Source organism: Phaseolus vulgaris, chromosome 1 (genome assembly GCF_051622355.1).
Source record: "Phaseolus vulgaris cultivar YP4 chromosome 1, ASM5162235v1, whole genome shotgun sequence".
Taxonomy (NCBI): Eukaryota; Viridiplantae; Streptophyta; class Magnoliopsida; order Fabales; family Fabaceae; genus Phaseolus; species Phaseolus vulgaris.
This window is the reverse complement of record NC_143498.1, coordinates 8,058,026-8,081,144: the sequence shown is the minus strand read 5'-3', so window position 1 is coordinate 8,081,144 and position 23,119 is coordinate 8,058,026. Positions and strand designations below refer to the sequence as shown.

Sequence of the window (23,119 nt, the reverse complement as noted above, 5' to 3'; positions counted from 1 at the left end):
TCTTAATAAAATAGTTACAAAATTTTCTATTCTATTTTTATAAAGTGTAGTACTTGCATTCTTTAGTTTTTCAGTATTTTTTTTTATTTCCTTTTCCAATATTATATGTAATTCGTGAGCTATTAGAACAAAAATACTTTAAAACTCAAGTTAATTAAAAAAAATGTAATAAAAATAATAAATGTCAAATTAAACAATGTATTTTGCTTCAAAATTTAACTTTTTTAATACAAATCTTATAGGATTATGTAATATTCTCCTTGCAGTTGAATATTACTTTATCATATGCTTAATTACTCTTATTGTTACTAATCTATGTAACCTAACAAGCTTACAAGTTATATTAAATATCCTACTAGTTTAAATGTTTTCAAATACATTTTGTATAACTTGAATTAATTTCTATTGTATATATAATAAAACAAAGTATGATCCATCGTTATTCTTTTTAAGTTATCCACTTTCCTTATAAAATTCTTTAGAGTGGAAAGTGGAAACACCTCAAAATACTTATATAATTCAGTCTTTAAACCTTTGGAATCTGTAAGTCCAGACAAAAACATATATTTTAATTATCTTTAGAAATTTATTAAAAAAATAAAAGAAAAAGTGCTACCTGTGCTGGTGGCATGCATGAGCAACCCTTTGTTAAATTTACCATTATGTATTTAGAGTTAGAGTTTAATTTTGTAAATCTTTTGAATGTAAAATTGTTTCACATTGTAAATTATTATTATACTTATTAAAATGTTTTTTTCCAACTAATTGAAGCCACAAAATTAATCTATAAAATGAAATTTATCTTTCACTTATTTATTTATTTATATATATATATATATATATATATATATTCTAATACCATGGTAAAAAATAATCTAAGTGTAAGTTAACTCAGGTTAAAAGGAATTTAAGTTTAACATAACTTTATTCAATGCAATTCTATACAACTTTATTTTTGTTTGTTTCAGCAAACCGAAATGCGTATATATACGGTTTAATAAGAAATAAAAAGAAAGTGCAGAAAACAAAAAGAAAATTTACGACAATTAAAAAATTATAACAGTTTTAAGTTTTTTTTTTTAATTATAAAGAATGAAATTATATAATAGGTTATCTATAAGTTTTTAATCGATTATATACAGATATGTTAATCGATTAATTTTTGTAACATGATTAATTTTTTTAATAATTATATTTTATAAATAAATAAATTAATTTAAATAAAATAATTTATTCTAATATATTATTTTAAAATTTAGTTTTTATATTAAAATTTTATTTTTATTTTAATTTATATTTTCAAAAGATTATTTTTATATTAAATTATTTTTAAAGTCTTTCCTCTTACTTTTCACTTAGTTTCTCTAAATTTAAACAAGAAAATCACTTTTCAGTCAATTTTTTCTTCTTTTCTTTTCTTTTTCATTGACCTCTCAATCTTCATTTGATTGAACTTGGTTTACATGTCATTGCTGAATTCAACGAGTTTCATAATATACGCGTTTTCAGAATTACCAAATGTACTATTAAAAAATTTCCATATACATATAGTCATCGATAGAAGAAAAAGGTATTAAATTGTTAAATTTGTTACCAAATCTACTTGAAATAACATTTTGTCTAACCAAATTATTTATTGATTTATTGCCATGCCATGAGAAAGGAATCCAAGGAGCTGCACTATCTCCTTAGCCAAATTCTGTGCTGCTAAGAGTCATCATTGTCTGACACTCTTCTAAAATGTTGTAATCTGTAATATCTTAGCAACATATTATGTTTTGTAAGATGTAATAATGTGTTGGGACAGATTATGTTAGATATTATGTCGAGTTTGGTGTTAATGTACTCATGTTTATTTCCATTTCCATGTCTTTTTTGTTTTGTACAAGGTAGAAACATCCCTAATATTTCTTTTTTACTGATACAAAAAATACTGATTCTTATGGTGCTATGCTAAGCAACCAATTTTCTGAAGTTAGATCAGAATCCAAAATAGAAAGATTGAAGGAGCAAAAGCTTTGAGTTTTGTTGTGTGTGAGTAGGTAGAGAAGTGGTAAGTAGAATAAGAAGGATGGTGTAACCAAAAGAAAAAGAAGCAGAATATGGTGGGGAACACATGTCTAAGTAGAGTTCATTTTGAGTTGGCTTGGTATGGAGGAATTGATAGGACTTGGTGCTGCAAATACCCAAATAAAGTAAATAACCAAAGTGGATATCATATGCTCTATACATGAGAAAAGAACAATATAAAAGCACTTACGTAAATCATTGGCCAAATTGCAACATTTGATATTTGTGTGTATAGAGCCACCATCTCACTTCTTGCAGGAATCCAACTTCATGAGTAAAATATAGAAAAACATGAATATGTGAGGGACCAGCTAACTTTTTGTTATAAACTAGGTACACTTTTAATAAACAAGTTGTTTCACCACTCCTACATGCAACCTCTTCAACACATTATAATCTGAGCATTACAGTGAGTGCTTACTCAGATATTCTAAAAGTACTCAACACTTTTCCAAAAGTATTTCTTCTTGGTGTGCACCTCTTGTGCTGTTTCTTTCAAATTTAACACATTTGATTCTTCTAAGAAGAGAGAGGGAGAGAGAGGGTTGTTTCTCCTTTGACTATTTAAGGATGCAAGCACTAAACCAAATGTAGTATTCTAAACACTAGAAAAATGAGTTCCCAAAGCCTCATTTTGCATGCTGAAGTGTTTCTTCTTCTGTTAATAGCCGGTTGTCATGCTCAACTTCGAGTTGACTACTACAGAAACACATGTCCAAATGTTGAATCGATTGTTCGCAGAGCAGTTGAGATGAAACTTCAGCAGACACCTGTGACAGCTCCTGCTACACTTAGGCTGATCTTCCATGATTGTTTTGTTAGGGTCAGCACTATTTTAACTCATTCTCTCTCTCTTCTTTCCTTTGCATGCACCATTTTGGCAATATTTGATACTAAAACTTAATGTTATTTTGTGCATGTTGGACAGGGGTGTGATGCTTCTGTGATGCTAGCTTCAACAAACCACACATCAGAGAAGGATAATCCTATAAATCTTTCACTAGCTGGTGATGGGTTTGACACTGTGATCAAAGCTAAGGCTGCAGTTGACAGTGTACCTGGCTGCCAGAATAAGGTTTCATGTGCTGACATATTGGCAATGGCAACTAGGGATGTCGTAGCATTGGTAAGAATAAGCAATAGCTTTTGCAATACAACTTGTAATTAAAATTCATAAATTGTGTCATTTGTAAAGTAAGTTCAATCCTAGTATAGCAGTTGTCTATACAATAACTAACAGCACAAGAAATAGAGACAGTACTATGAGTTAGCATCAATTACCAAAAAGATGGCAGAAAATTATTAAGGAGGTTTGGACATATAAGAGTCACCAGAGACATATTAAGAAGAGTTGATTACATAGTTTCTATTCTCATCTAAAGGAAGAGAGAGAGATGAAGAGGAGATTTATTGTTACTTTTGCGATTGAATTAGAGAAGTATCATATTAGAATCACTGCATAAAAGTATCATATTTCTTTTGATTTGTCTTTATAATTGTTTTTTGGTTATGTGGGAAATGATATTTGGCAGTTTATTCCTTGTACACAACATTCACTTGGTTTCAGGCAGGAGGACCATCTTATGCAGTAGAGCTGGGAAGGCTAGATGGGAGAGTCTCAACAAAAGCCAGTGTTAGACACCATCTACCTCATCCTGATTTCAAACTAGAACAACTGAACCAAATGTTTGCTTCACATGGATTAACCCTTACAGATCTAGTTGCTCTATCAGGTATTTCATTCATAATCAACAAAATACATGTTTGCTATCCATGAGTTTGAACTTCTTTTTTTACATACATTGGGATGACTCAAACATATGTTTTTCAATAAGGATTGCAGTTTTAATCAATTTTCAACTCTTTTGGTTTTAATCAATTTTCAAACAGCATTTTAACTCCAAAATCAATTATGAGCAATTAGGTTGAAAATTTATACCAACCCTTATTGCAATCTTACTTTTAAGATAACAGTTTCCTAACATAATTACTTTCTTAAAATTCACTTTTAGCCAAAATCAAATTTTTAAAAGTCAAACTAATCCCTAATGATGTACTTAACAAATAAGGTTATCTGTCAAGAATACCTTAGTTTGCAAATATGCCTTTCTGAACACACACAACACTGCGACTTAGTATTTTTGTGGCACATACCATTTTGCTTCCTGATCCCCAAAAATGTAATCTGGATTGAAATGAGTTGTTGCAGGAGCACATACTATTGGGTTCTCTCATTGCAGCCAGTTCTCGAAACGTATTTACAACTTCAAAAGCAAAAAAAGCATTGATCATACACTTAATTCTGCGTATGCAGAAAAGCTCCAACAAGACTGTCCAAAAAATGCAGACCCCAGAACAGTCGTTGAAATGGACCTAATTACTCCACGGATATTTGATAACCAATACTACAAGAATCTTCAGCAAGGAAAAGGACTTCTAGCTTCTGATCAAGCTTTGTTTACTCATAAAAGAACAAGAGACTTAGTGAACTTGTTTGCATCCAACAACACAGTCTTTGAAACGGCTTTTGTAAGTGCCATGACAAAGTTAGGACGAATCGGGATTAAAACAGGAAACCAGGGTGAAATCCGGCGTGATTGCTCAATGGTTAACTGAGCTACTAATCGTGACTATGTTCATATCATTGTCAAATAATCTTATTAATTTCTTCTATCTGTTTGTTTTAGGTTACTAAATAATGTCTAATACCAGCAAAGCAATGATGATAATTCTAAAATTACAGTCAAAGTCAGTTTAGTAAAATTCTTATTGTACTATAGTTTCAGAAGAGACTGGTCATGACTTCAGTTTTTGGGCGCTTTCAATTCAATTCATGCAGTCAAACATTTATTTCATAATCTGCTATTACTAGAACTACATATCCAAATCAGTTTGGTTTGATTCAATCCAGTACACTTTTATCGAACATTTTCATTTTAGACTCAAATTTACTTTCACTCCTTTTTCTTTGTCCAAAAAATTAGCCTAAAATTGTCTCATAAGACTTTCATCAGTTGATATGAATAACAAATCTTCTTCGAAAATATCTTAGAGAAACTATAATCTGAAATCAAATCTCGTACAGTTAGTCAGTGTAAAACATATTCACAACAATATAAGTTCCTTGTAGATTGGTTCAGTTCATTTATGGAAACTAAAACTGAATCAAACAGATAAACTTTTATCCCAAAAAAGGTGTCAAACTTATTGTTTATTGAAAGATAACTTGAGCTTATTGAAAGATTTATACCCAAGAATTCTTTAAGCATAACCGATATGAGGTCATTTACCAAATGCTGCCTTAGTTAAAAAAAATTTCAGCCTTTTCTGTTCACATTGATTCTCGTGTTACGAAAACCCTGTTTGGAACCAGTGGGGAAAGCAAGAAAATGAAAAATGTGCAAGTCAACATCACTTTTGGCCAGAATTGTTCATAGACTAGCACACACCCAACCCCAAAATGAAAAAAATAAGCTAACAATTCGAGGTTGTAAATAAAATCTTAAGCCAGTCGCCAACAAATTATGCAGAATTCAATTTTAGTACAAATACTCAACAAGTTCTACACAGATATTCAAGAACAGGAATATTATGTTCCTTTTGTGTTCTTGTGCCTTACATTTCCTTCCTAACAAGGCATAGTTTTCAGTTATATTAATTCTTATCAGTGTTGCTCTCCAATTCCCTTCTCAACTGGAGAGAGAAATCGTCACTGACATCATCATCATCCCAATCATCCTCCCACTGTTGAGTCACTTCCTTTCCTTCCTCCTTGTCATCCCACTCTGAAAAGTGCAACAGAAATAAGAAGAAATATTATAATTACACACGCAACAAATCAAGTTGAATATGCAGTTTCTAATCCAAATACCATCACCAGAAATGAAAGAAAATAAAATAATTCAAGCAATTACATGAATCCTAATATCTGCACACTAAAAGTGTTTATTGCTAATGAAAAACAGGATCAACAGCATGAAGAGCTAACTCGTCACAGACCAATGCCTCATCTCAAATCTGATGAGGTGAAAATGTCAAAGCAGAACGGAATATACGCAACATTAGTTCATGTTCATATCAAGCACAATTTTTTTTAAAAAAAAGGAACATAGTGTGTCTTGCTTCTATGTAGAGCGTGCTGTACACGTACATCTTGAAATTTTACCTGCTATTGTAGGGCGTGGGAAGTTACAGGTTGCAATGTTACAATTATTAAATTTTAATTGTTAAATTGCATGAAGTCCTTTCACCCTATTCATCTATCCCAAATTGTTTGTTACTACAAAGTTCACCACCATTACTTTTAAAAGGAAAAGGAAAGTTTAGCCCCATAACAATACCACAAGGTTCAATAGCCTGCCTTAAGTGGTCCATCAATACATCTCAATTTAAAGAAAATTTATTGAGCCCAAAATGTACACCATAACATCCACACAACCATACATAAATTAAAATGAACATCAAGCAATCTTTAGTGGTTTAATTTTTGTGTGAAATAACCAAGTATTGCAAGGTTATTTAAGTAACCAACTAAAAAAACCCATAGTTTTTGTATAGAAGAGAAAAACTGCCTGAATTTTGAGGATTTGATGACATAGAGCCAATTTTTAAAAAGATATCATGGTTATATTGTAAGAGGAAAACTGCCTAAATTTATAGGTTTAGATGATATAGAGTCAACTTTGTGAAATATAATTTCTCTACTGAGATCACTGTACCAACACACACACTTGGTACACATCAATGTTATCAAAATGAAGATCGTAATATGGATTGTAAGATCCTCCTCCAAAAAGACAAAATTATACACAAAGATATGCATGTGATAAAGATGACAGGTAAGAAAAATATTTTGTTAATGATAACAATGAACTAAATTTAAAACAAAAGTTCAAATATTCATATGTCATGACTAATAGGTCTAAAACAACACAGAAACAGTCAGACAAAATAAAGAACATAATTCACTCATAATCAGCAAACCTAGCTCCTTGGAAAAGAAATAAAAAAATTAAAATCAAAGTAAAAGATTCTGTAAAATAGGAGAATTAGGAAGAAATAAACAAGGCAGAATAGTTTTCTAGGTCTTTAAAAGTCTATGCCGTCTTCTAGTCAGTCCCTAAAAGCAGCAAAATTAAAAATTGGTATCTCAAAGTAAGATTTGTCTTTCCTATTCAGACTTCGTAATAGAGTTAGTTTGCTAACAAGTCACAATAAACTGACACGTCAGCTGCCACCTTGTCTCCAACTTGGCATAACAAGTAGAGCTGATTTGTCACTTAATGTGACTCGGTAGCAAACTAATTTTGTTAGTTAACATCATTCATACAAAGGACTAACGAGAAAGATAGATCTACTTAGGTTTTAAAAAAGAACATATCAAAGTCAATGAGTCAGACTTAGAATCACATCAAATCAAAGTAGAGGAAAAAAGAGAGGAGTTTCATATTGCATAGAATAGACGAGGCACCACAACAACAGAACAGACAATTAAGGTGAACTGCAAAAAAAGAACAGACAAGCAAGGTTGAACCCAAGCTATAGAATAGAGATGAACCACAATAGCTGAAGCAAGCTAGAGATTATTTGTTCACAATGGTAGAAAAGTGCATGTAAGATTAGACTACACAAATAAAAAATCAAAACAGTTAATAACACAAACTACTTTCAATGCTGACATAAAATTTGTTACAAATTGTAACAAATTTTAGAAATCCCTAAATTGTGCAACAACATGCAAACGACCCCCATAATAAAAAGGAAAAAAGAGGGCTTTCACTTTCAAAATCTATAAAAATTCTTTAATCTAAAATATAAAGGTTTATTCTTACCTCATGTTCTCAATTAATACCAATCAACATTTTATAGAAAAGATTTTTTTTTCTTACTGGTTTTTCTTTGAAATGCAGAATCTCCTAAAATTAATTAGTTAAACAAAGAAGTATTGTCAATGTATCATTCCATTGCATCCTCAGTCTTCCGAAGAAGTAAACTAACTAACAAATGACACTTGTGAAGCATTGAATTTGATGAATTCCAATGGATCAAAACGACGTCAGATAGGTGATTCCAGATGCAAACATTCCAGAAACAAAAATAGTAACTGAAACAGGGTAAACGAGATTTGCGTGGAAAATCAAGAGAGAGTAAGATTACTAAGATTGATTTACCTTCGTTGATTTCAAACTCTTCAAACTCATCATCGTCTTCGAAGAGGTCGATCTTGACGTCCTCGGTGGCTGCTTTCGGTTCAGTGGCCATGGATAAACCTGAATCTGCAGTTATTTCGAAGACCTAAGTGCATACATTTGATGAATTCATAAGAAAAATAAACAAAGTTTGAAAAACGGTGGTAACAAAGTGAGCAATCAGACAAGAATTCAAACAAAACAACGATCCAATGAAAAACACAATACCAAGTAAAAGGTTGGAGTGTAAACCCTATTAACAACGAATCTTCTGTTCTTGAATCCGTAACGTGTGTTCTGAGGAAACGTTTGCGTCTTATATAATGAAAATTGGGTGGGAATTTAAAAGAAAAAATGCATTATTAAAATTTAAAAAAAAAGGGAAAATTTTAAAATTCATTTCTTCAATTTTTTGGGCTTAAAATCACAAGTTTCGGCTAAATATAATTTTGATCTCCATAAAATAAAAACTTCACTGTTTAAATGTGATTCTTCGGTAAAAACTTTTGAAATTTCTTATAGTTCTTATGGTTTTCGATTAGAAACAGAAAATATTGATATAATTACAATAATAAAAAATTATTTGAAATTAAAATGATTAAATGTCTTGAACACATAATTTAATTAAGTAATCTATTTATTATTTAATATATATATATATATATATTAAAATTTTCAATCAATAATTTATTTTTAACATTGTATTTTCATTAGAAATAATTGTAATTTACACTTATAATTACCTTTCTATATACTAGCGGAATGTATTGATGTTTTTTTATAATTTTATTATTTTTTACGAATAATTAAATAAAAAATAGAAAAATAATAATTTTAAAATAAATTATTTATTTTATTAAATAAATAAATAGATTATTTTTATTTATTTAAGGGTGAAATTGTCCAATTAAGATGACCATAAAAAAAGTTAACAAATGATGTATCATCTTCATATAATTTTATAAATTATCTTTAATATTATTATTTTAAATAATTGTAAAATATTTTCTTTAGATATTCTGTTGTCAACTAGTCTAAGGCTAATATATGTTGTTAAATGTACATGTTAGGTTATGAAAATAATTATTAACAAAGATTGAAATATCTTTAGTATAATTCTAAATTATATTGGTGAAAACACATCTATCTATGTCTATTTATATTTAAGTTTTTATGATAAGTAATTATTATTGTTTTCAACCAAATAAAAAGTTGATACAGACGTTTAATATATTGTCTTGGATAATCTAGTGTTCAGCATTGACCATCAATTGCATCAAAAGTCAATAAATTTTAATAACAATAGGATTAGTTAACTTCAAGTAATCTCACAACGAATTCTATTATAAATTTAGTAAAACAATATTTGTGTATCATTTGTAGAAGGCATTGATTAGAAAGAACAATGAATACAAAATGGGAGATTTGTTGTTGTAACATTATTCTTATCTTATGATATATATATATATATGCTCTTTTGGCTTTAGAAGGTTTCTCATACTTTTTCTCACCAAAATTTTCTTTATATTACATATTTGGACATTCAATTTTTATATGTTCTTTTTTTTCACGACCAAAGCAAGTAAAGTTAGGAAAAATAAAATCAGATTTATTGTACATCGTCTTCGAAACCCTTGTCTTTGCAATTCCTTTTTTTTTTCAAAAACCTGATTTTTTTCAATTAAAGAGATAAATTTTCTAAAACACTTCCCTCATCAACATATTTATCACTTGTTTCTTCTTTACAAATAACCACTACTGCAAAAACATAAAACAAATGCGGCTATTTCGAATTTATAAATGCGGCTTTATAGCCGCATTTGATCAACACGCACTTGTAAATCAAGAAATATAAATGCGGCTATATAGCCCCATTTATAAATACCATTTACAAGTGCGATTATTTGCTTTAACCGCACTTGTATATGCCAAATCATTAAAAAAAATTAAAAATTTTAAAACATCGTCAATCTTGTGTGAAGCCAACGTTAATGAAGAGTCACGGGAGCGCCAACAACGGTGGCGGCAGCAGAAGCGACGGCGGACAGGGAAGCAGCAACGGAGCAAACCAAAAACTCCACAAGAAACCACGAAGACAATGAAAGAGTATTGAGCAATGCGAGAAACCAAACAATGTAAGAAAAATGAATGTCAGCCAACGAAACAGTGCTTTGAGACCACCAATGCAAGGAAAAAAACATATATAAGAAAAACGAAAAACATTTATGCATATATTTGTGAAGATGAAGAGGAAGAAAGAGAGTTCAAGAAACTTACATTGCACAAATGGAATGCAGATGCAGCAGAAGGAGACGAACTCAGAGTGCGAACGCGAAACGAAGGCAAAGACGAGAAATAAAGTTTGAAATTGGGTAAAAAAGGATTTACGAATGCGGTTATAAGTAAAATCGCATTCGTAAATCAAGTGCTTTGATTTACGAATGCGGTTATTTAGCCGCATTCGTAAATCAAAATAATTTCAAAAATGCCACCGCGTTTTTTACGAAAGCGGGTAGCGCAAAAGCCGCACTAAATAAAACGTATCATTTTCTTCTTTTTGCACTAGTGAACCGTCATTCAGGCCAATTCATTTCTCTTTTGGTCATTACTTTCCTGATTAGTTTGATTGTTCATTTCCAACTCGTGCTCTAAGATTTCTAAATAAAGATGCAAGACTACTAAAAGATAAGTCTTTGGATTCTAAAATTGTTGTGAATTTTGGCTGCCAATTCCTATCTAAACATTCCTAAATCATTGTATTCAACTTCTCTCTCTCAAACACTTTACCAAGTCCTATAAGATGATTTATGATTTAAGTAAATATTTTTTGCACATATGAGATTATTTTCCCTTGTTGCATTTCGTGTTAGAAATGTAGGTTGAGTTTAAGAGGGGGAGTGAATTGAAATTTTAAAAATTTCTTTAAAATCTGGACTAGAATAAAAATCTTGTGTAATCATTGAAAATCAAGAATTTTAATAAATTAATCTTTTATTAAATTACTCAATTAATCGGTTAAATTTCTGAATACACAAGAAACACTTCAAATCTTATTACATAAATGTAAAGAGAGAAAGCAGAAGAAACAAACATAGATTTTTATATTGGTTTACTCTTTAATCTTTTTCAAGAGTTACATCTAGTCTCACAATCAGACCAATTGAGATATCACTATAACAAAGAATCTTTCACACAACAATCACTCTTGAACCCTACAAGAATGACTTATACCACAAGCAACACCATGTTGCTTTAAAGAAATAAAAAAAACCTATCCAATTTCTATACAAGAATCTCATAAATAAGTAAATTAAAAAATAACTACACCTAAATTACAATAGATACAGACAAGTTTTGGAAATCCAGGTAAACTTTCTACAATTAAGGAAAATAATCAAAGAAAGCCCCAAGAATCAAAAGTATTTACTCAATGTAAGTTATGCTCTCAAAATTCAAATTTCTCCCTTTGTGTACATAAAGGTTTTCAAAATACGTTTTTATAATCCTCACAAAAAAAATGCTTTTACAAATTGTTCTATTATTTTTAATGGATTAAAAAGTCGATTCAACCGATTAATTTCACTCAAAATGAAAATAGTATATTATTTCGAATCTCTAATTTGTTAAAACATAATAAATAACAATATAACGATATTTTTGCAATTATTCATTCTTTATTTCCCTTTTCTTCATTTATTCTTTAGCTTTTAATTCCTTGTAAATACCTTACACTTATCTTGGCCTAATTTCAACCTAATAAAAAAACATTTTTTTATCTTTAATTGCACATGTCTCATTTTTAAGATGTGATCTGAAAGTAAATACTAGTCTAAACACTTGATAGATAGTGTACATAAGATTTCACTCTACATAAGATTTCACCAATTTGAGTGTAGAGAAGAAGAAAATACCAAACCACTTGACAAGAGAGGATTCGTCCAACAAATGCCCAAGATTTGCAAACATCTGAATTAACTAAATATTCACTTAGTGGATGTGTATATGCTCAATGAATTTTCTCCAATGAAGAGTAACTACATTAACAACGTATTGGATGAATGAATTTATGTAGTTTTGGAAAAAATATAAAATCAAGGCAAGCTAGTGTTTGACATGGATCTTTATTTGTGGGCCTTGAATGAGTTTGTAGACTATAAATAGGACATTGTATAACTCTTTTAACAATCTCTTTCTCATTTGTTAGACTTGATTATATTTGAGACTTTTAGAGTTCTTCTCTTTAGACTTTTTGCACTTTACAAAGTCTTTTATAATTGTTGGTTCAAGTGTTTATCACTACGCTAAAACCTAAAGTTGATAATTACAATTCTATTGTTATATAGTCATTGCTTCTAAAAACAAAACTCATACATTCTTACTTACACCATGCATTTGTTAAATACAAATAAGGCACCAAATAAATTTGTTAGTGTAGTTATTCTTAGATTTAGTTAATTAGTTGTAACATAATTAGTTAGAGAAGTTAGTTAAAGCCACTTAAGACCAACACATCACTTCCAAATCAAAACCTTTGTGACTCCTTTTATTTATGTATTCCTCATCGTATTCATTTCTACATAATGTAAGACTTTCAACTTACCTTAAATTCCTAACACTTTATCAATTAAGATTCTTGAAATCATTCTTTTTTAATTTCCTAAACAACAAGACACACTTTATAAAAATAAGTCTAGCATTTTTCAATTTCTTCTGTATTTTTCTTGAGGTTAACTCATAGTGTCTAGCATTTACTCAATTCATAATGCTTTCAATTTGTTAGAGATCTTATATCAACTAGAGATATGTGCAAATTATAGTATATAAGTGAATGCAAATCTCACTTTACAAGATGATTTTGAGGTTGAGATAGACTTAAAATTCCCTTTCTAAGTGGTATGAGAGTCTATCATAATAAGGTTTGTTGTACCTATGGTCTCAGACACAATTGGACTACTATTGAACCACTTATAAATATTTGTCGAATCTATCTTGTCACTAACAATTGAGCTGCTATCATATCACCTATAAATATGTATTCACACGAGATGTTCAATACTCTATCTTAGAGAGTATTGAATATCCTGCATTGACTAGTAATATAAGAAAACTGTAATATATATATAAGTATAAACTTTAGTGGAATGTGATAGTTGCAATTCCAATTTAAATCACTTTTAGAAGACGAAGACTACCTGGAAATAACATAACATAGTAAAAAGGGGTAACTATCTCATACTCAAACTATGTTAGCCAGAGGAAAACACATATTTGGATTGAGTTTGATATTGACTTATTGAGCAAAGGTATCAATACCAATGTATAGAGCTTTTAGTATGATCTTAGTAAACAATAACACTAGCATACCACTAGGTAAAAAGATGATAGTAAACCCTACCAATTATGTTATTTGATACGTAAAGAACATAGTATCTCCTAGAAAAGATGGAGACAGTGAGAGAGACCATTCAAATTTGCACAGGACTCATTTTCTTATGTAACTTAAAAGATGGATTGAGCATGGTCTTTGAGCCTTTCTTCGTCATTATATGTGATTTTGTTCTCAAAAAAAGCACTGAATCGATTCTTCTTGAAGCTTGTCCAAGCTCCTTAAACTGTATAGTGCTGCTGAATTGTGTCAATGTCAAGCCCCTTCAACTTCACCACTGACTCAACGTGTCCCTTTAGAGTATGAAGCTCCCTAAGCCTGTGTGACACAATTTCAATTATTGTTAGAAAAACATCATACATATCACTTATTGTTCCTCAGTATCACTCATTAAAAAATCTAGCAACACCTACTCTTAGACACTGTTCAACACAATTTTTATTATGCAGTGAAATTCACGTGAATCCCCTAAATGAGTAGAGGTCTCACATCTGAGTAGATTCCACTGCATTTACTATCAGTAGTGCATTGCAAAGAGTGTTGTTTAATGCTCACATTTCTCATACACGAAAATTGTTACTTCCAAAACCTTTTTAAGCTCTACCTGAGTCTAATATACTCCTTGTGAACTCATAAAAGCAAAAATGAACTAACTTCACACTTATTAAGAATGTTTCATTGAATAAGATTCCTAAGTTGGAGATGATTCCTAGAATTAAGCATCAAGGTATTTTTAAATAAGAACAAGATTAATTGGAATTTTGAGAGTTATAATTTGCATATATTTAAGTCTACTAGACTCTTTTTCTTTTTGTAGATGTATGATTCCAGAGGAAGTATAATAGTATAACTTCATGATGAGTTACCTTGCAACTTCAGCTCGTCTTTTGGCTTGTTCTGCAATCTCTGAAAGCTCCCTGTAGCTATTCTTGTCATTGAAAAGGTTGGAAGTTTCCGGTGGCTGAAGACCATGAAGTGTCCTCTGTGCAGCCGCCCATTGAGCTTCCCTCTCTTCTTTGCCGTAGTCTTTCTTTGTGGTGAAAGCAGTCTGTGATCAGGGAATAGGAATATGAACATATGAACCTCTATACCTTTGGAGTAGATCAAGAATGCAACAAATGTCAAATAGGAGAAAATGAAAAGAACATACCTTGTTCTCCAAAAGATTGTCCCAAGCCTTCCCACTTAGTATATAGCGGATTGCAAATTTGAGAATATCAAGAGGGATATAGGTTACCACACTGTAAAGCCAGATTACACCAGCCCAACCCCATCCCATTCCCTTTATTCTTGCAAAGCCCCAGTTAGCATATACTGCTATAAAAGTTGCTACCTGTCAATTACAACACAAGTTATTGTTACCACCAAAGAAAGCCAAGAAAACTAAACAATCATTTGCATTTAGAAGCAGATAGTTTTCATTCCTTTTGGTAGCTTTGGTGAGGAATAAGTGCAGAACTTAATGATCAAGACATCTTTAAACATGATGCTTCTACAACACTAAGATTAGATGACGACTTCAACAACAACAACAAAGTCTCACCATAGTTGGTGAGGTTGGCTCAGATCATACAAAAAAACTAGACTCAGATAACTACAGAACAATTTCATGTAACACTACTGATGGAAGAATAGGAGGTTGAATCTTACCAACTGAGCAATCAGAAAAGCTCCTAGTAGGAGAAGACCCGGCCTTTCAGCAAAAGACCAACTGCGGGACCTTGTGACAAAGATTAGAGCCTGACTTATTATACTGACTTGTAGGTATAAGGCTGCCATCATTTCCTCAGGACTAAGTCTCAGTGACCTCACACCAAACTTGTTCTGCAAGAGTGAAAGTTGTGTTCATAGACCTTGGTTTTCAACAAGATGGAGATCATATTGAGGTCAAAAGGAAACAAAAGTACAAGTTATGTACCGAGAAGAAGTTGGTATCTTTCATTGCCCAAAAAAATATCACTGTCATTAGAGCCATGTAGCTGCCTAGCACAACGCCAGTAGCGAATATCTCCCTCAATTTCCAGCTATCAGGAAGTGGAGATGGTTTCACTCTATCCTTTGATATGGTCATAATGGTACCTAAACACATGGTAGTATAATCACATCAGTTTAAACAATTTAAAAGAAATGGAAAAGGCAAACAACATGAAAGTCAAGAAAATTTTATCTTACCATCATTTAGTATGGCAATAATCAAAACCATGAAGGGTGCAAAATCAAACTTCCAGATCAACGCAATAAACAAGAAACCAAACTACCAAAATAAAAAAATAAACCACGTTAGTTTATGATTCAATTGCATAAATATGTTGAAAAAAATTTGAACAATTTTTTGTATCAACCCAATTTCAGCACTTACCACAATACGGATGGTGATTGACACAGCATAGATCTGTTTCACAATTGAATTTTTAGATATTAGACAACTAAAAACGCTAAAATAAAGCCAAATAGTTAAGGGATGCAAGGAAACTAACAGTATAGTTCTTCATCCTCTGGAAAATTGCCCTGCTAGTCAGCACTGCACTAATAATGACACTTAGACCAGGTTCAGTAAGGACAATATCAGAAGCACTTCTAGCAGCATCTGTGGCATCAGCAACAGCAATTCCAATATCTGCTTTCTTTAATGCAGGGGCATCGTTTACACCATCACCTGTCATTCCACATATATGCTTCCTCTCTTGCAGCCGCTTAACAATTTCATATTTGTGCTCTACAATATCATACAAAGAGTAAGTGATTAAAACATTTGAGGTGTTGCTCAATTTGAAACATAGTTACATTGTTGATAAATATAGCAGTTTCAATACTTGCATAGAATTTAGAAGCCATGGAAAAATAAAGGGTGTTTGAAATAGTTGAAAGAGAAAGAAACTGATGATTTGGTCATCATTACTATTATCATCTGAACAATGAAGTAAATTATATGTATGATACACTCGTTACATATATAAATCCAAAGGACCTACCAGGAAATACTCCTGCAAATCCATCAGCCTTCTCAATCAACTCATCAACTGGAAGAGCTGAAATAGAAGCATCCTTGTCTTGGCCAAGCAATGCAGATGAAGGATACATGTTTGTTCCCATTCCGAGCCTTCGACCCGTTTCCTTTCCAATGGCAAGCTGATCCCCTACAGTATGACAGAGCCAAAAAAGAAAGTTCAGAGCTATAGGCTTTCACTATACAGTCCAAGCTACTAGACTAGAGATCATGACTTCAAATCCTACCAGTAATCATCTTAACATTCACACCAAGATTTAGAGCTCTTCTAATGGTTTCAGCACTATCATGTCTGGGAGGATCAAACAATGGTAGCAGACCAACAAATTGCCATGGTCCACCAGCACCATCTTTTGATTTTTCAGGTACTTCCTGTTGCACAGATTATATAAGGGTTCAATAAAGGAAGGGTATTCGTTTCTAATCAAACATAAAATAAGACGCAGGGTTAACAGCTTTCCTTACCTGTCTTGCAACACCTAAAGATCGAAGTCCACGCTCAGCAAACTTATCAATTACTGCATGAACCTTTTTTCTGACATCCTCTTTGCAGTTGCAAAGAGTGATTATCTGAAGAGGGAGAAAAACATTATTTTTTTTTATCTTCAAAAACACATCATAAGTACCAATGAAACTGAGACTGATATATACCTGCTCAGGAGCCCCTTTGCTAGATCTATGCCAATTTCCATCAGAATCAATGTAGGTAAGTGCAGTCCTCTTGTCTACAGGATTGAATGGAAGGAAATGTACCTCTCTAATACCACTACGTGCCTGATCAATCAGAACATCAAAATTATACTTGTATCCCAAAATTCAAGTTTCTTTTTCTTATACAAAAGAGTTACATTTTGGTATATATACCTCCTTTGGGTCAGCAAGCATGCCAACAATTGCAGCATCAATGGCATCCTGATTTTCAGTCCTGGAAGCTCTGGCTGCCAGAAGGATAACATACTCTTTCTCAACACCCTTGGCAAACACCTCAATCAAGTTTCTATCAACACTCAACTTATTCAAAGTGAGAGTCCCAGTTTTGTCACTGCATAGGACATCCATCCCTGCCATTTCCTCAATAGCCGTCATTCTTTTTGTGATGGCACCCTGCTGAGAAAGCCTGTGAGAACCAATAGCCATAGTGACAGACAACACTGTTGGCATGGCAATGGGGATTCCTCCAATCAAGAGCACTAACAGATTGTCAATTCCATCCCTGTACTTTCGGTGTTGAATTGGGTACATGACTATGAGCTCGATGGCGATTCCAATAGCAATTGAGCAAATGCAGAAGTTACCAATTGCTGTGAGTACTTTCTGAAAGTGTCCAACTTGGTTGGTGCTGTCCACTAGATGTGCTGCTTTGCCAAAAAAGGTGTGCACTCCAGTGGCAATCACAACAGCTTCTATCTCTCCCTTCTTAACCGTTGATCCCGAAAACACTTCATCTGAGGAACTCTTTGTCACTGGAAGAGATTCTCCTGTCAAAGCAGACTGATCAACACTCAGAGGATCACCCTCAAGAAGACGAGCATCAGCCGGAATGATATCTCCTAACTTGATGCTGATTATGTCTCCTGGTACTAAAATTGCAGCATCTTGTTCACTCCATCGCCCATCCCTTAGTACCTAAATTAAAGCAACAGAAATTTTTACAAACATCGACAAAAAAAAAATGGTTGCATAAATAGTGCACACACTTGAATCATTAAGTTAATATATAATTTGGTCTCCAAAAATGGCAACTTTTGTTGCTCTTGTCCTGATTGTTTTCGTCTATACGAATTAGTCCTTTGAACAATGAAGTCGTTTACAAGTTCACAACTTAGTCAGACAAACTTATGAAGCTGTTCTTGAATCAGAATTGGAGTTTCACCTAAGAAGTCTATGTAGACATTTAATGCACAAATCTCTTAGGTGAAACTAGTTTTTATTACATAACAACAACAAAAACACCGAGACTGTGTCTAAAGTTTTGTCTTAAACTCATTATTAAGTCAAAACTTTCAGGGACCCCAATTGTGAGTTAGCTTAAAAAGTATGAGGATAAAATGAAAACCTTAGTCTTGGGAGCTAAACCAGCCATAAGAGCAGCAGCAGCATTTCCAGCATTGTTTTCCTCAATAAAACTGATTGTGGAGTTTATCACTAGCAGAGCAATGATTCCCACAAAATCTTGCCAATCTGGTGGTCTTCCTCCTCCATTTGCCAAAGCAATGGCCATGATAGCAGCAGCTTCCATGACCCAAGACAAAGGGTTCCACATAAAGCCCAAGAACTTCAAAAACTTGCTCTCCTGTTTCATGACACAACAATACATCATCACCTACATGCATCTAATGAAGAAAAAAAAACATAAACTGCAATGATTTTTTTTGTGAAAAAACATACCTTTTTCTCTTCCAATTTGTTTGGTCCAAAGACTTGGAGCCTGTTGGCCCCTTCGTCTGATGTTAGACCTGCTCTTGAACATTTCAGCTGCTCAAACACTTCCTCTATGGGAATGCGTTCCTGGGATCAAGGTTATGTTCAATCATTGTTATTCCTCAAAATACTTACCACCATGCACAAAAATTTGTACAACTTTTATGTAGCTCATTAGTTTTGCTCTTTCACATATACTACTAATAATAGTAGTAAAATAATGGTTTAAGATATTCATTCCTTCAGAATGCAAAACTTCACATCAAAAGTTCTTCAATCTGTTAATAGTGTCCACCCCACAAACGAACCATTAAAAAACAGAGTAAAATAACACCAAAGAAAATTAAAATTAAAATTTCATTAATTTATCTTCCTCGAATTTTTTATTTATTTTTTACTCACCCTACTCTTTAAAAGTTTTCAATTAAATTTTCTATTTAAACAACACTTAATTTGTGCTAAAACTTCAATAACTATTGCATGGAATTTTGTTTCTAAAATAAAATCAAATATTGCTCTAAAAAGTTATATGGTGTTAAGTGGGAAAAAATGGTTTTTACATACCCAAATTTAGTTGTAACATTACTCATATATCATTTTAACTTTCCTTAAAATTAAATTTTAAAAATAATAATATAAGTTAATATAAATTTTAACCTGATTTCTCTACCTTTATTTTTTTAATATGCATTTTATTAAAATGATAGGGATAGTGACTTGGTTAATTTTTAATTGCAAAATTATTGAACCTAAAAGAAAAAATAGTTAACCCATTTGAAAAAAAATAATTATAGTAATAACAGATTCTTGGAATCCAATTGACAAATTGAACTCTAATAAAATGACATTCATAATTTCTCTAATATTTAAACAAAAATATTTATATTTTTAATATATAAATTCACATTTCTCATAAAGTTTACTTCATTTATTTTGTTTAAAAGTATCACATTAAGTAAAACTTATACAAAAAATATGAAATGTGATTTTTACAATATAAAAGTTAGAGAAGCTTTTACAATTTTTTTTATAAATTAAATAAAAAAGTGTAAATCACTTTATTAAAAAAAAAGTAAAAGTTATTTGTTAAAACTATAAAGAAAGTTGGTATTTATTTATTTAACAACAATGTCTACGCACCAATTTTATTAAAAACATATGAAAAGAATATATATATATATATATATATATTTGTTAATTTTAAACACTTCAAATTAAAATAAAATATGTCACAGATTCTTCAAAAAGAAACAAAAATACCTTAGAAAAGAAAAAAAATCTTAGAATTTTCATGAGTCATAGTGTAGAAGAAAACAGAGAACCGTGCCGTGACTGAAGAAATTTCTAGTTCTTATTTTGCTGCCACCGATCATCATCGTACGGTCCAGATTTCTCGGAATTTAAAAAATGTAAGAATTTTCTTTTCTTTTCTTTTTTAGAGAAAATATCCCTGTCATTTCATTTAATTCAATTTTCTACTAAAGCTACAACAATTATCGGATTTTAATATTTCAATTTCAATTATATTAAATATGTATTTAAAACTCTCAAAAATAAAACCCGTACAATTTTAATCTCTTTTTTTTAAATGAAAAATATTTTCCGGTGACATTGGTTTCTGATATGTTTTTCTTTATAAAAAAAAAGAACAAATGGTTATCATTTTTCAATCTCTAAACACACCATTTTAAAATGTTTTAAAAATTAAAAATACAATTAACTCTTCATAAGTTTATATTGTTAGTAACCACTAATTACAACCAAAATCAAGCAAAGTGGTAGTTATATTGTTCATAATTGTGAACAATGACAATTAATAACTTGTGGAAATTTCAAACAACCAAAAATAAAAGTTATTCAATGATATGACAAGAACCTAGAAAGAAAAATTACTATTGTTGACTTCACAGAAAAGGTCACAAATCTAATTACCAAATGACGTTTTGGGAAGTCACAGATTAGCAATTTCCCAAGAGTAGGTACTCACCCAATTACGTATATCCTAAAATTTCAACATACATCTTTCATGTGTTCATTCAAATACGTACCAAATACGTATATACTATACATGTGAACACCAAACAATAACTAACATGTGAATCTTATGAATCATTGAAAAGAAAATTAAATAATAATATACAAAACAAATCTAATGAATATTCTAGGTGTTGGACATCATAGGTTAATAATATTCTCACCTAGTAAAAAGTTATTAGTATTTGTTCTGAGAATTTATAGCTTCTTAACACCCACCTCACAGAAATAACTGTCATAAAAGAATTCTTTTTTTTTTATTCATTTCATTGAGTTTGGAGGGTACGTAGCAGCAAACTAAAGAATCATTCAGAACTCGTGAATTTTCCCGAAAAAAATATGATTTTTAAAAGCACACAAAAAAACTGAAAATTTTGACACTCGAAACAAGAAAATTTAATCATCGATGCATGTTTGATCTTGAAATTATTGAAATATTTGTTTTTACAAATTTGAATATGAAACTGGGTGTTTCATTTCAAACCATGATGAACTGATAGAAGAATAGATGTTTCTGAAGTAAAGAATACTTTTTCTGAACTGGTCAAAATATGCAGTGTTTTCTTCATAAACTAAAAGGGGGGAGAAGAAGAAATCAAGAAGAAAATGGTCATGGAGTCAAAGAAAAACAAAAGGGTACACAGAGATTCCATAGATAAAACAAAAGGGTACATAAAAATCGAAAAAAGAACAGAAGGGTACACAGAAAAGAAGAAGTACCAGATCGACGTTCTCGTTTTTTATCTCTTCGAGGCTGATGCCACCCATGTTGGATGTTGGATATGAGGAAGAAGATGAGGAAGAAGATGAAGAAGAAGAAGGGTATTAGTATGTATAATGAGTGTGTGGAATTATGAGGGAGATGAAGGGTGTAGGAGAAAGAGAGGGTTAAATAGAGGGGTTTGGAGGGTGCATGAGTGGAAAAGTCCAAAAGAAAATAAATGCAGAGAGGGGAAAAAGGAAGCAGAAGGAAAGAGATTGAAGGAGAAGAGGAGTTTGTGAAGAGATGAGTTTGTTTGGTGATGTGAAAGTGGAAGCCGTGAACCTCTCACAGTGCTCCCTTCCTTCACTTTTTTTCTTGAGTTTTGGGGTGTGGTGTGTCTTGTGAACTGTGGTTTATATATACATCATCATCATCATCATAGCAGTAGCAGCAGCATGTGTGGCTACAGAGAGTACAAAAGTTTTGTGTCACTGTAGTACAATTTTATTACTCACATTATTATGCAATGGAAGAAGAAAGTAAAGGGAGAAAAATGGTTAGGCATGGGTGGCTCCTGTTTCTGCTGGTGGGATCCACACACCACTATTACCACTTCTGGTTTTGTTTCTTTTGAGGAATGTTCTAAGAAAAATAAATTAGGGTTAATTTGTTAAATGTGATCTCATCTTTGTTTGTTTCAATAATTGTTTTTGTAACTGTTAAACAAGAATGAAATGTGAGATGCTTGAAAGGATGTGTGGAAAAATGTTGGATCAGAATGCTGTGATACTGAATTTAATCTATAGAGTTGTAAAATTGATTCCCACTATAAAAGAATGGTGGTGAATATTTTTTTTAAAGTTTTGTATTAAGTAGAAATATATAAGGACAATAATTAGTTAAAATGTGATGTTTTAATTTTTTATATATAAATTTTTTTCTTTATAATAATGTTAAAGTTAATTTATTTTTTTTATAAAAACTCTTATGTTAGGTTCTACTATATAAAATTTGACATAAACTAGACTAACATCTTAAATAATAACAATCATTTGTCACTACATATGAAAAAAAATATTATTAAAAAAAATACAATAAAATATGGAGGAATTAGATCAAAATTCATATATTAACAAAAACGGTACATAGATATACCTATTAATATGAGAAAACTAGATGAAAACATATTATACCAATGAAAGTACTCTTTATGAATAAAGCCTCCTAAGTTAGCAAGCTTATCCGCACATGCATTTTCTTCACACAAAAATTGTGAGAAACCCTAAACCTGATTTTCCTACTGTAGTTAA

At 31.3% G+C, this 23,119-nt stretch overlaps 3 protein-coding genes across 4 annotated transcripts; 1 reads left to right on the top strand and 2 right to left on the bottom strand.

The window, feature by feature from the left end:
- Nucleotides 1–2,441: 2,441 nt before the first annotated feature.
- LOC137813406 (peroxidase 16) lies at nt 2,442–4,743 on the top strand. The gene is made up of 4 exons (XM_068615630.2): nt 2,442–2,893; nt 2,999–3,196; nt 3,638–3,803; nt 4,280–4,743. The coding sequence occupies exons 1-4, from the start codon at nt 2,684–2,686 to the stop codon at nt 4,684–4,686; spliced, it is 981 nt and encodes a 326-aa protein (XP_068471731.1). The 5' UTR covers nt 2,442–2,683; the 3' UTR covers nt 4,687–4,743.
- Nucleotides 4,744–5,540: 797 nt separating this feature from the next.
- Nucleotides 5,541–8,656, bottom strand: LOC137813405 (protein DELETION OF SUV3 SUPPRESSOR 1(I)). 2 transcript variants are annotated; one of them, XM_068615628.1, is made up of 3 exons: nt 8,487–8,656; nt 8,241–8,345; nt 5,541–5,855 (listed from the first exon to the last, which is right to left on the bottom strand). In XM_068615628.1, exons 2-3 carry the CDS (start codon nt 8,329–8,331, stop codon nt 5,725–5,727), a joined length of 222 nt encoding a protein of 73 aa, XP_068471729.1. In that variant the 5' UTR covers nt 8,332–8,345; nt 8,487–8,656; the 3' UTR covers nt 5,541–5,724. The 2 variants fall into 2 exon arrangements, with proteins under 2 accessions (XP_068471729.1, XP_068471730.1); XM_068615629.2 differs by having other exon boundaries at nt 8,241–8,364; nt 8,487–8,568.
- A 4,848-nt stretch (nt 8,657–13,504) lies between these two features.
- Nucleotides 13,505–22,452, bottom strand: LOC137813403 (plasma membrane ATPase 4). Its single transcript, XM_068615627.1, has 16 exons — nt 21,827–22,452; nt 19,040–19,159; nt 18,708–18,944; nt 17,516–18,277; nt 17,303–17,425; nt 17,117–17,221; nt 16,879–17,023; nt 16,617–16,781; nt 16,122–16,360; nt 16,004–16,036; nt 15,817–15,898; nt 15,563–15,723; nt 15,295–15,468; nt 14,795–14,977; nt 14,511–14,692; nt 13,505–13,962 (listed from the first exon to the last, which is right to left on the bottom strand). The coding sequence occupies exons 1-16, from the start codon at nt 21,872–21,874 to the stop codon at nt 13,866–13,868; spliced, it is 2,856 nt and encodes a 951-aa protein (XP_068471728.1). The 5' UTR covers nt 21,875–22,452; the 3' UTR covers nt 13,505–13,865.
- Between the last annotated feature and the right edge of the window lie 667 nt (nt 22,453–23,119).

Coding starts and splice junctions, on each gene's coding strand:
- LOC137813403 (XM_068615627.1), bottom strand. CDS start 21,874: ATGGGTGGCATCAGCCTCGAAGAGATAAAAAACGAGAACGTCGATCTG. Junction 19,160..21,826: donor AAAACGAGAACGTCGATCTG/GTACTTCTTCTT, acceptor CCTTGATCCCAG/GAACGCATTCCCATAGAGGA. Junction 17,024..17,116: donor CTTTAGGTGTTGCAAGACAG/GTAAGGAAAGCT, acceptor TCTGTGCAACAG/GAAGTACCTGAAAAATCAAA.
- LOC137813405 (XM_068615628.1), bottom strand. CDS start 8,331: ATGGCCACTGAACCGAAAGCAGCCACCGAGGACGTCAAGATCGACCTC. Junction 5,856..8,240: donor AGAGTTTGAAATCAACGAAG/GTAAATCAATCT, acceptor TGCACTTTTCAG/AGTGGGATGACAAGGAGGAA.
- LOC137813406 (XM_068615630.2), top strand. CDS start 2,684: ATGAGTTCCCAAAGCCTCATTTTGCATGCTGAAGTGTTTCTTCTTCTG. Junction 3,197..3,637: donor CTAGGGATGTCGTAGCATTG/GTAAGAATAAGC, acceptor ACTTGGTTTCAG/GCAGGAGGACCATCTTATGC. Junction 3,804..4,279: donor AGATCTAGTTGCTCTATCAG/GTATTTCATTCA, acceptor GAGTTGTTGCAG/GAGCACATACTATTGGGTTC.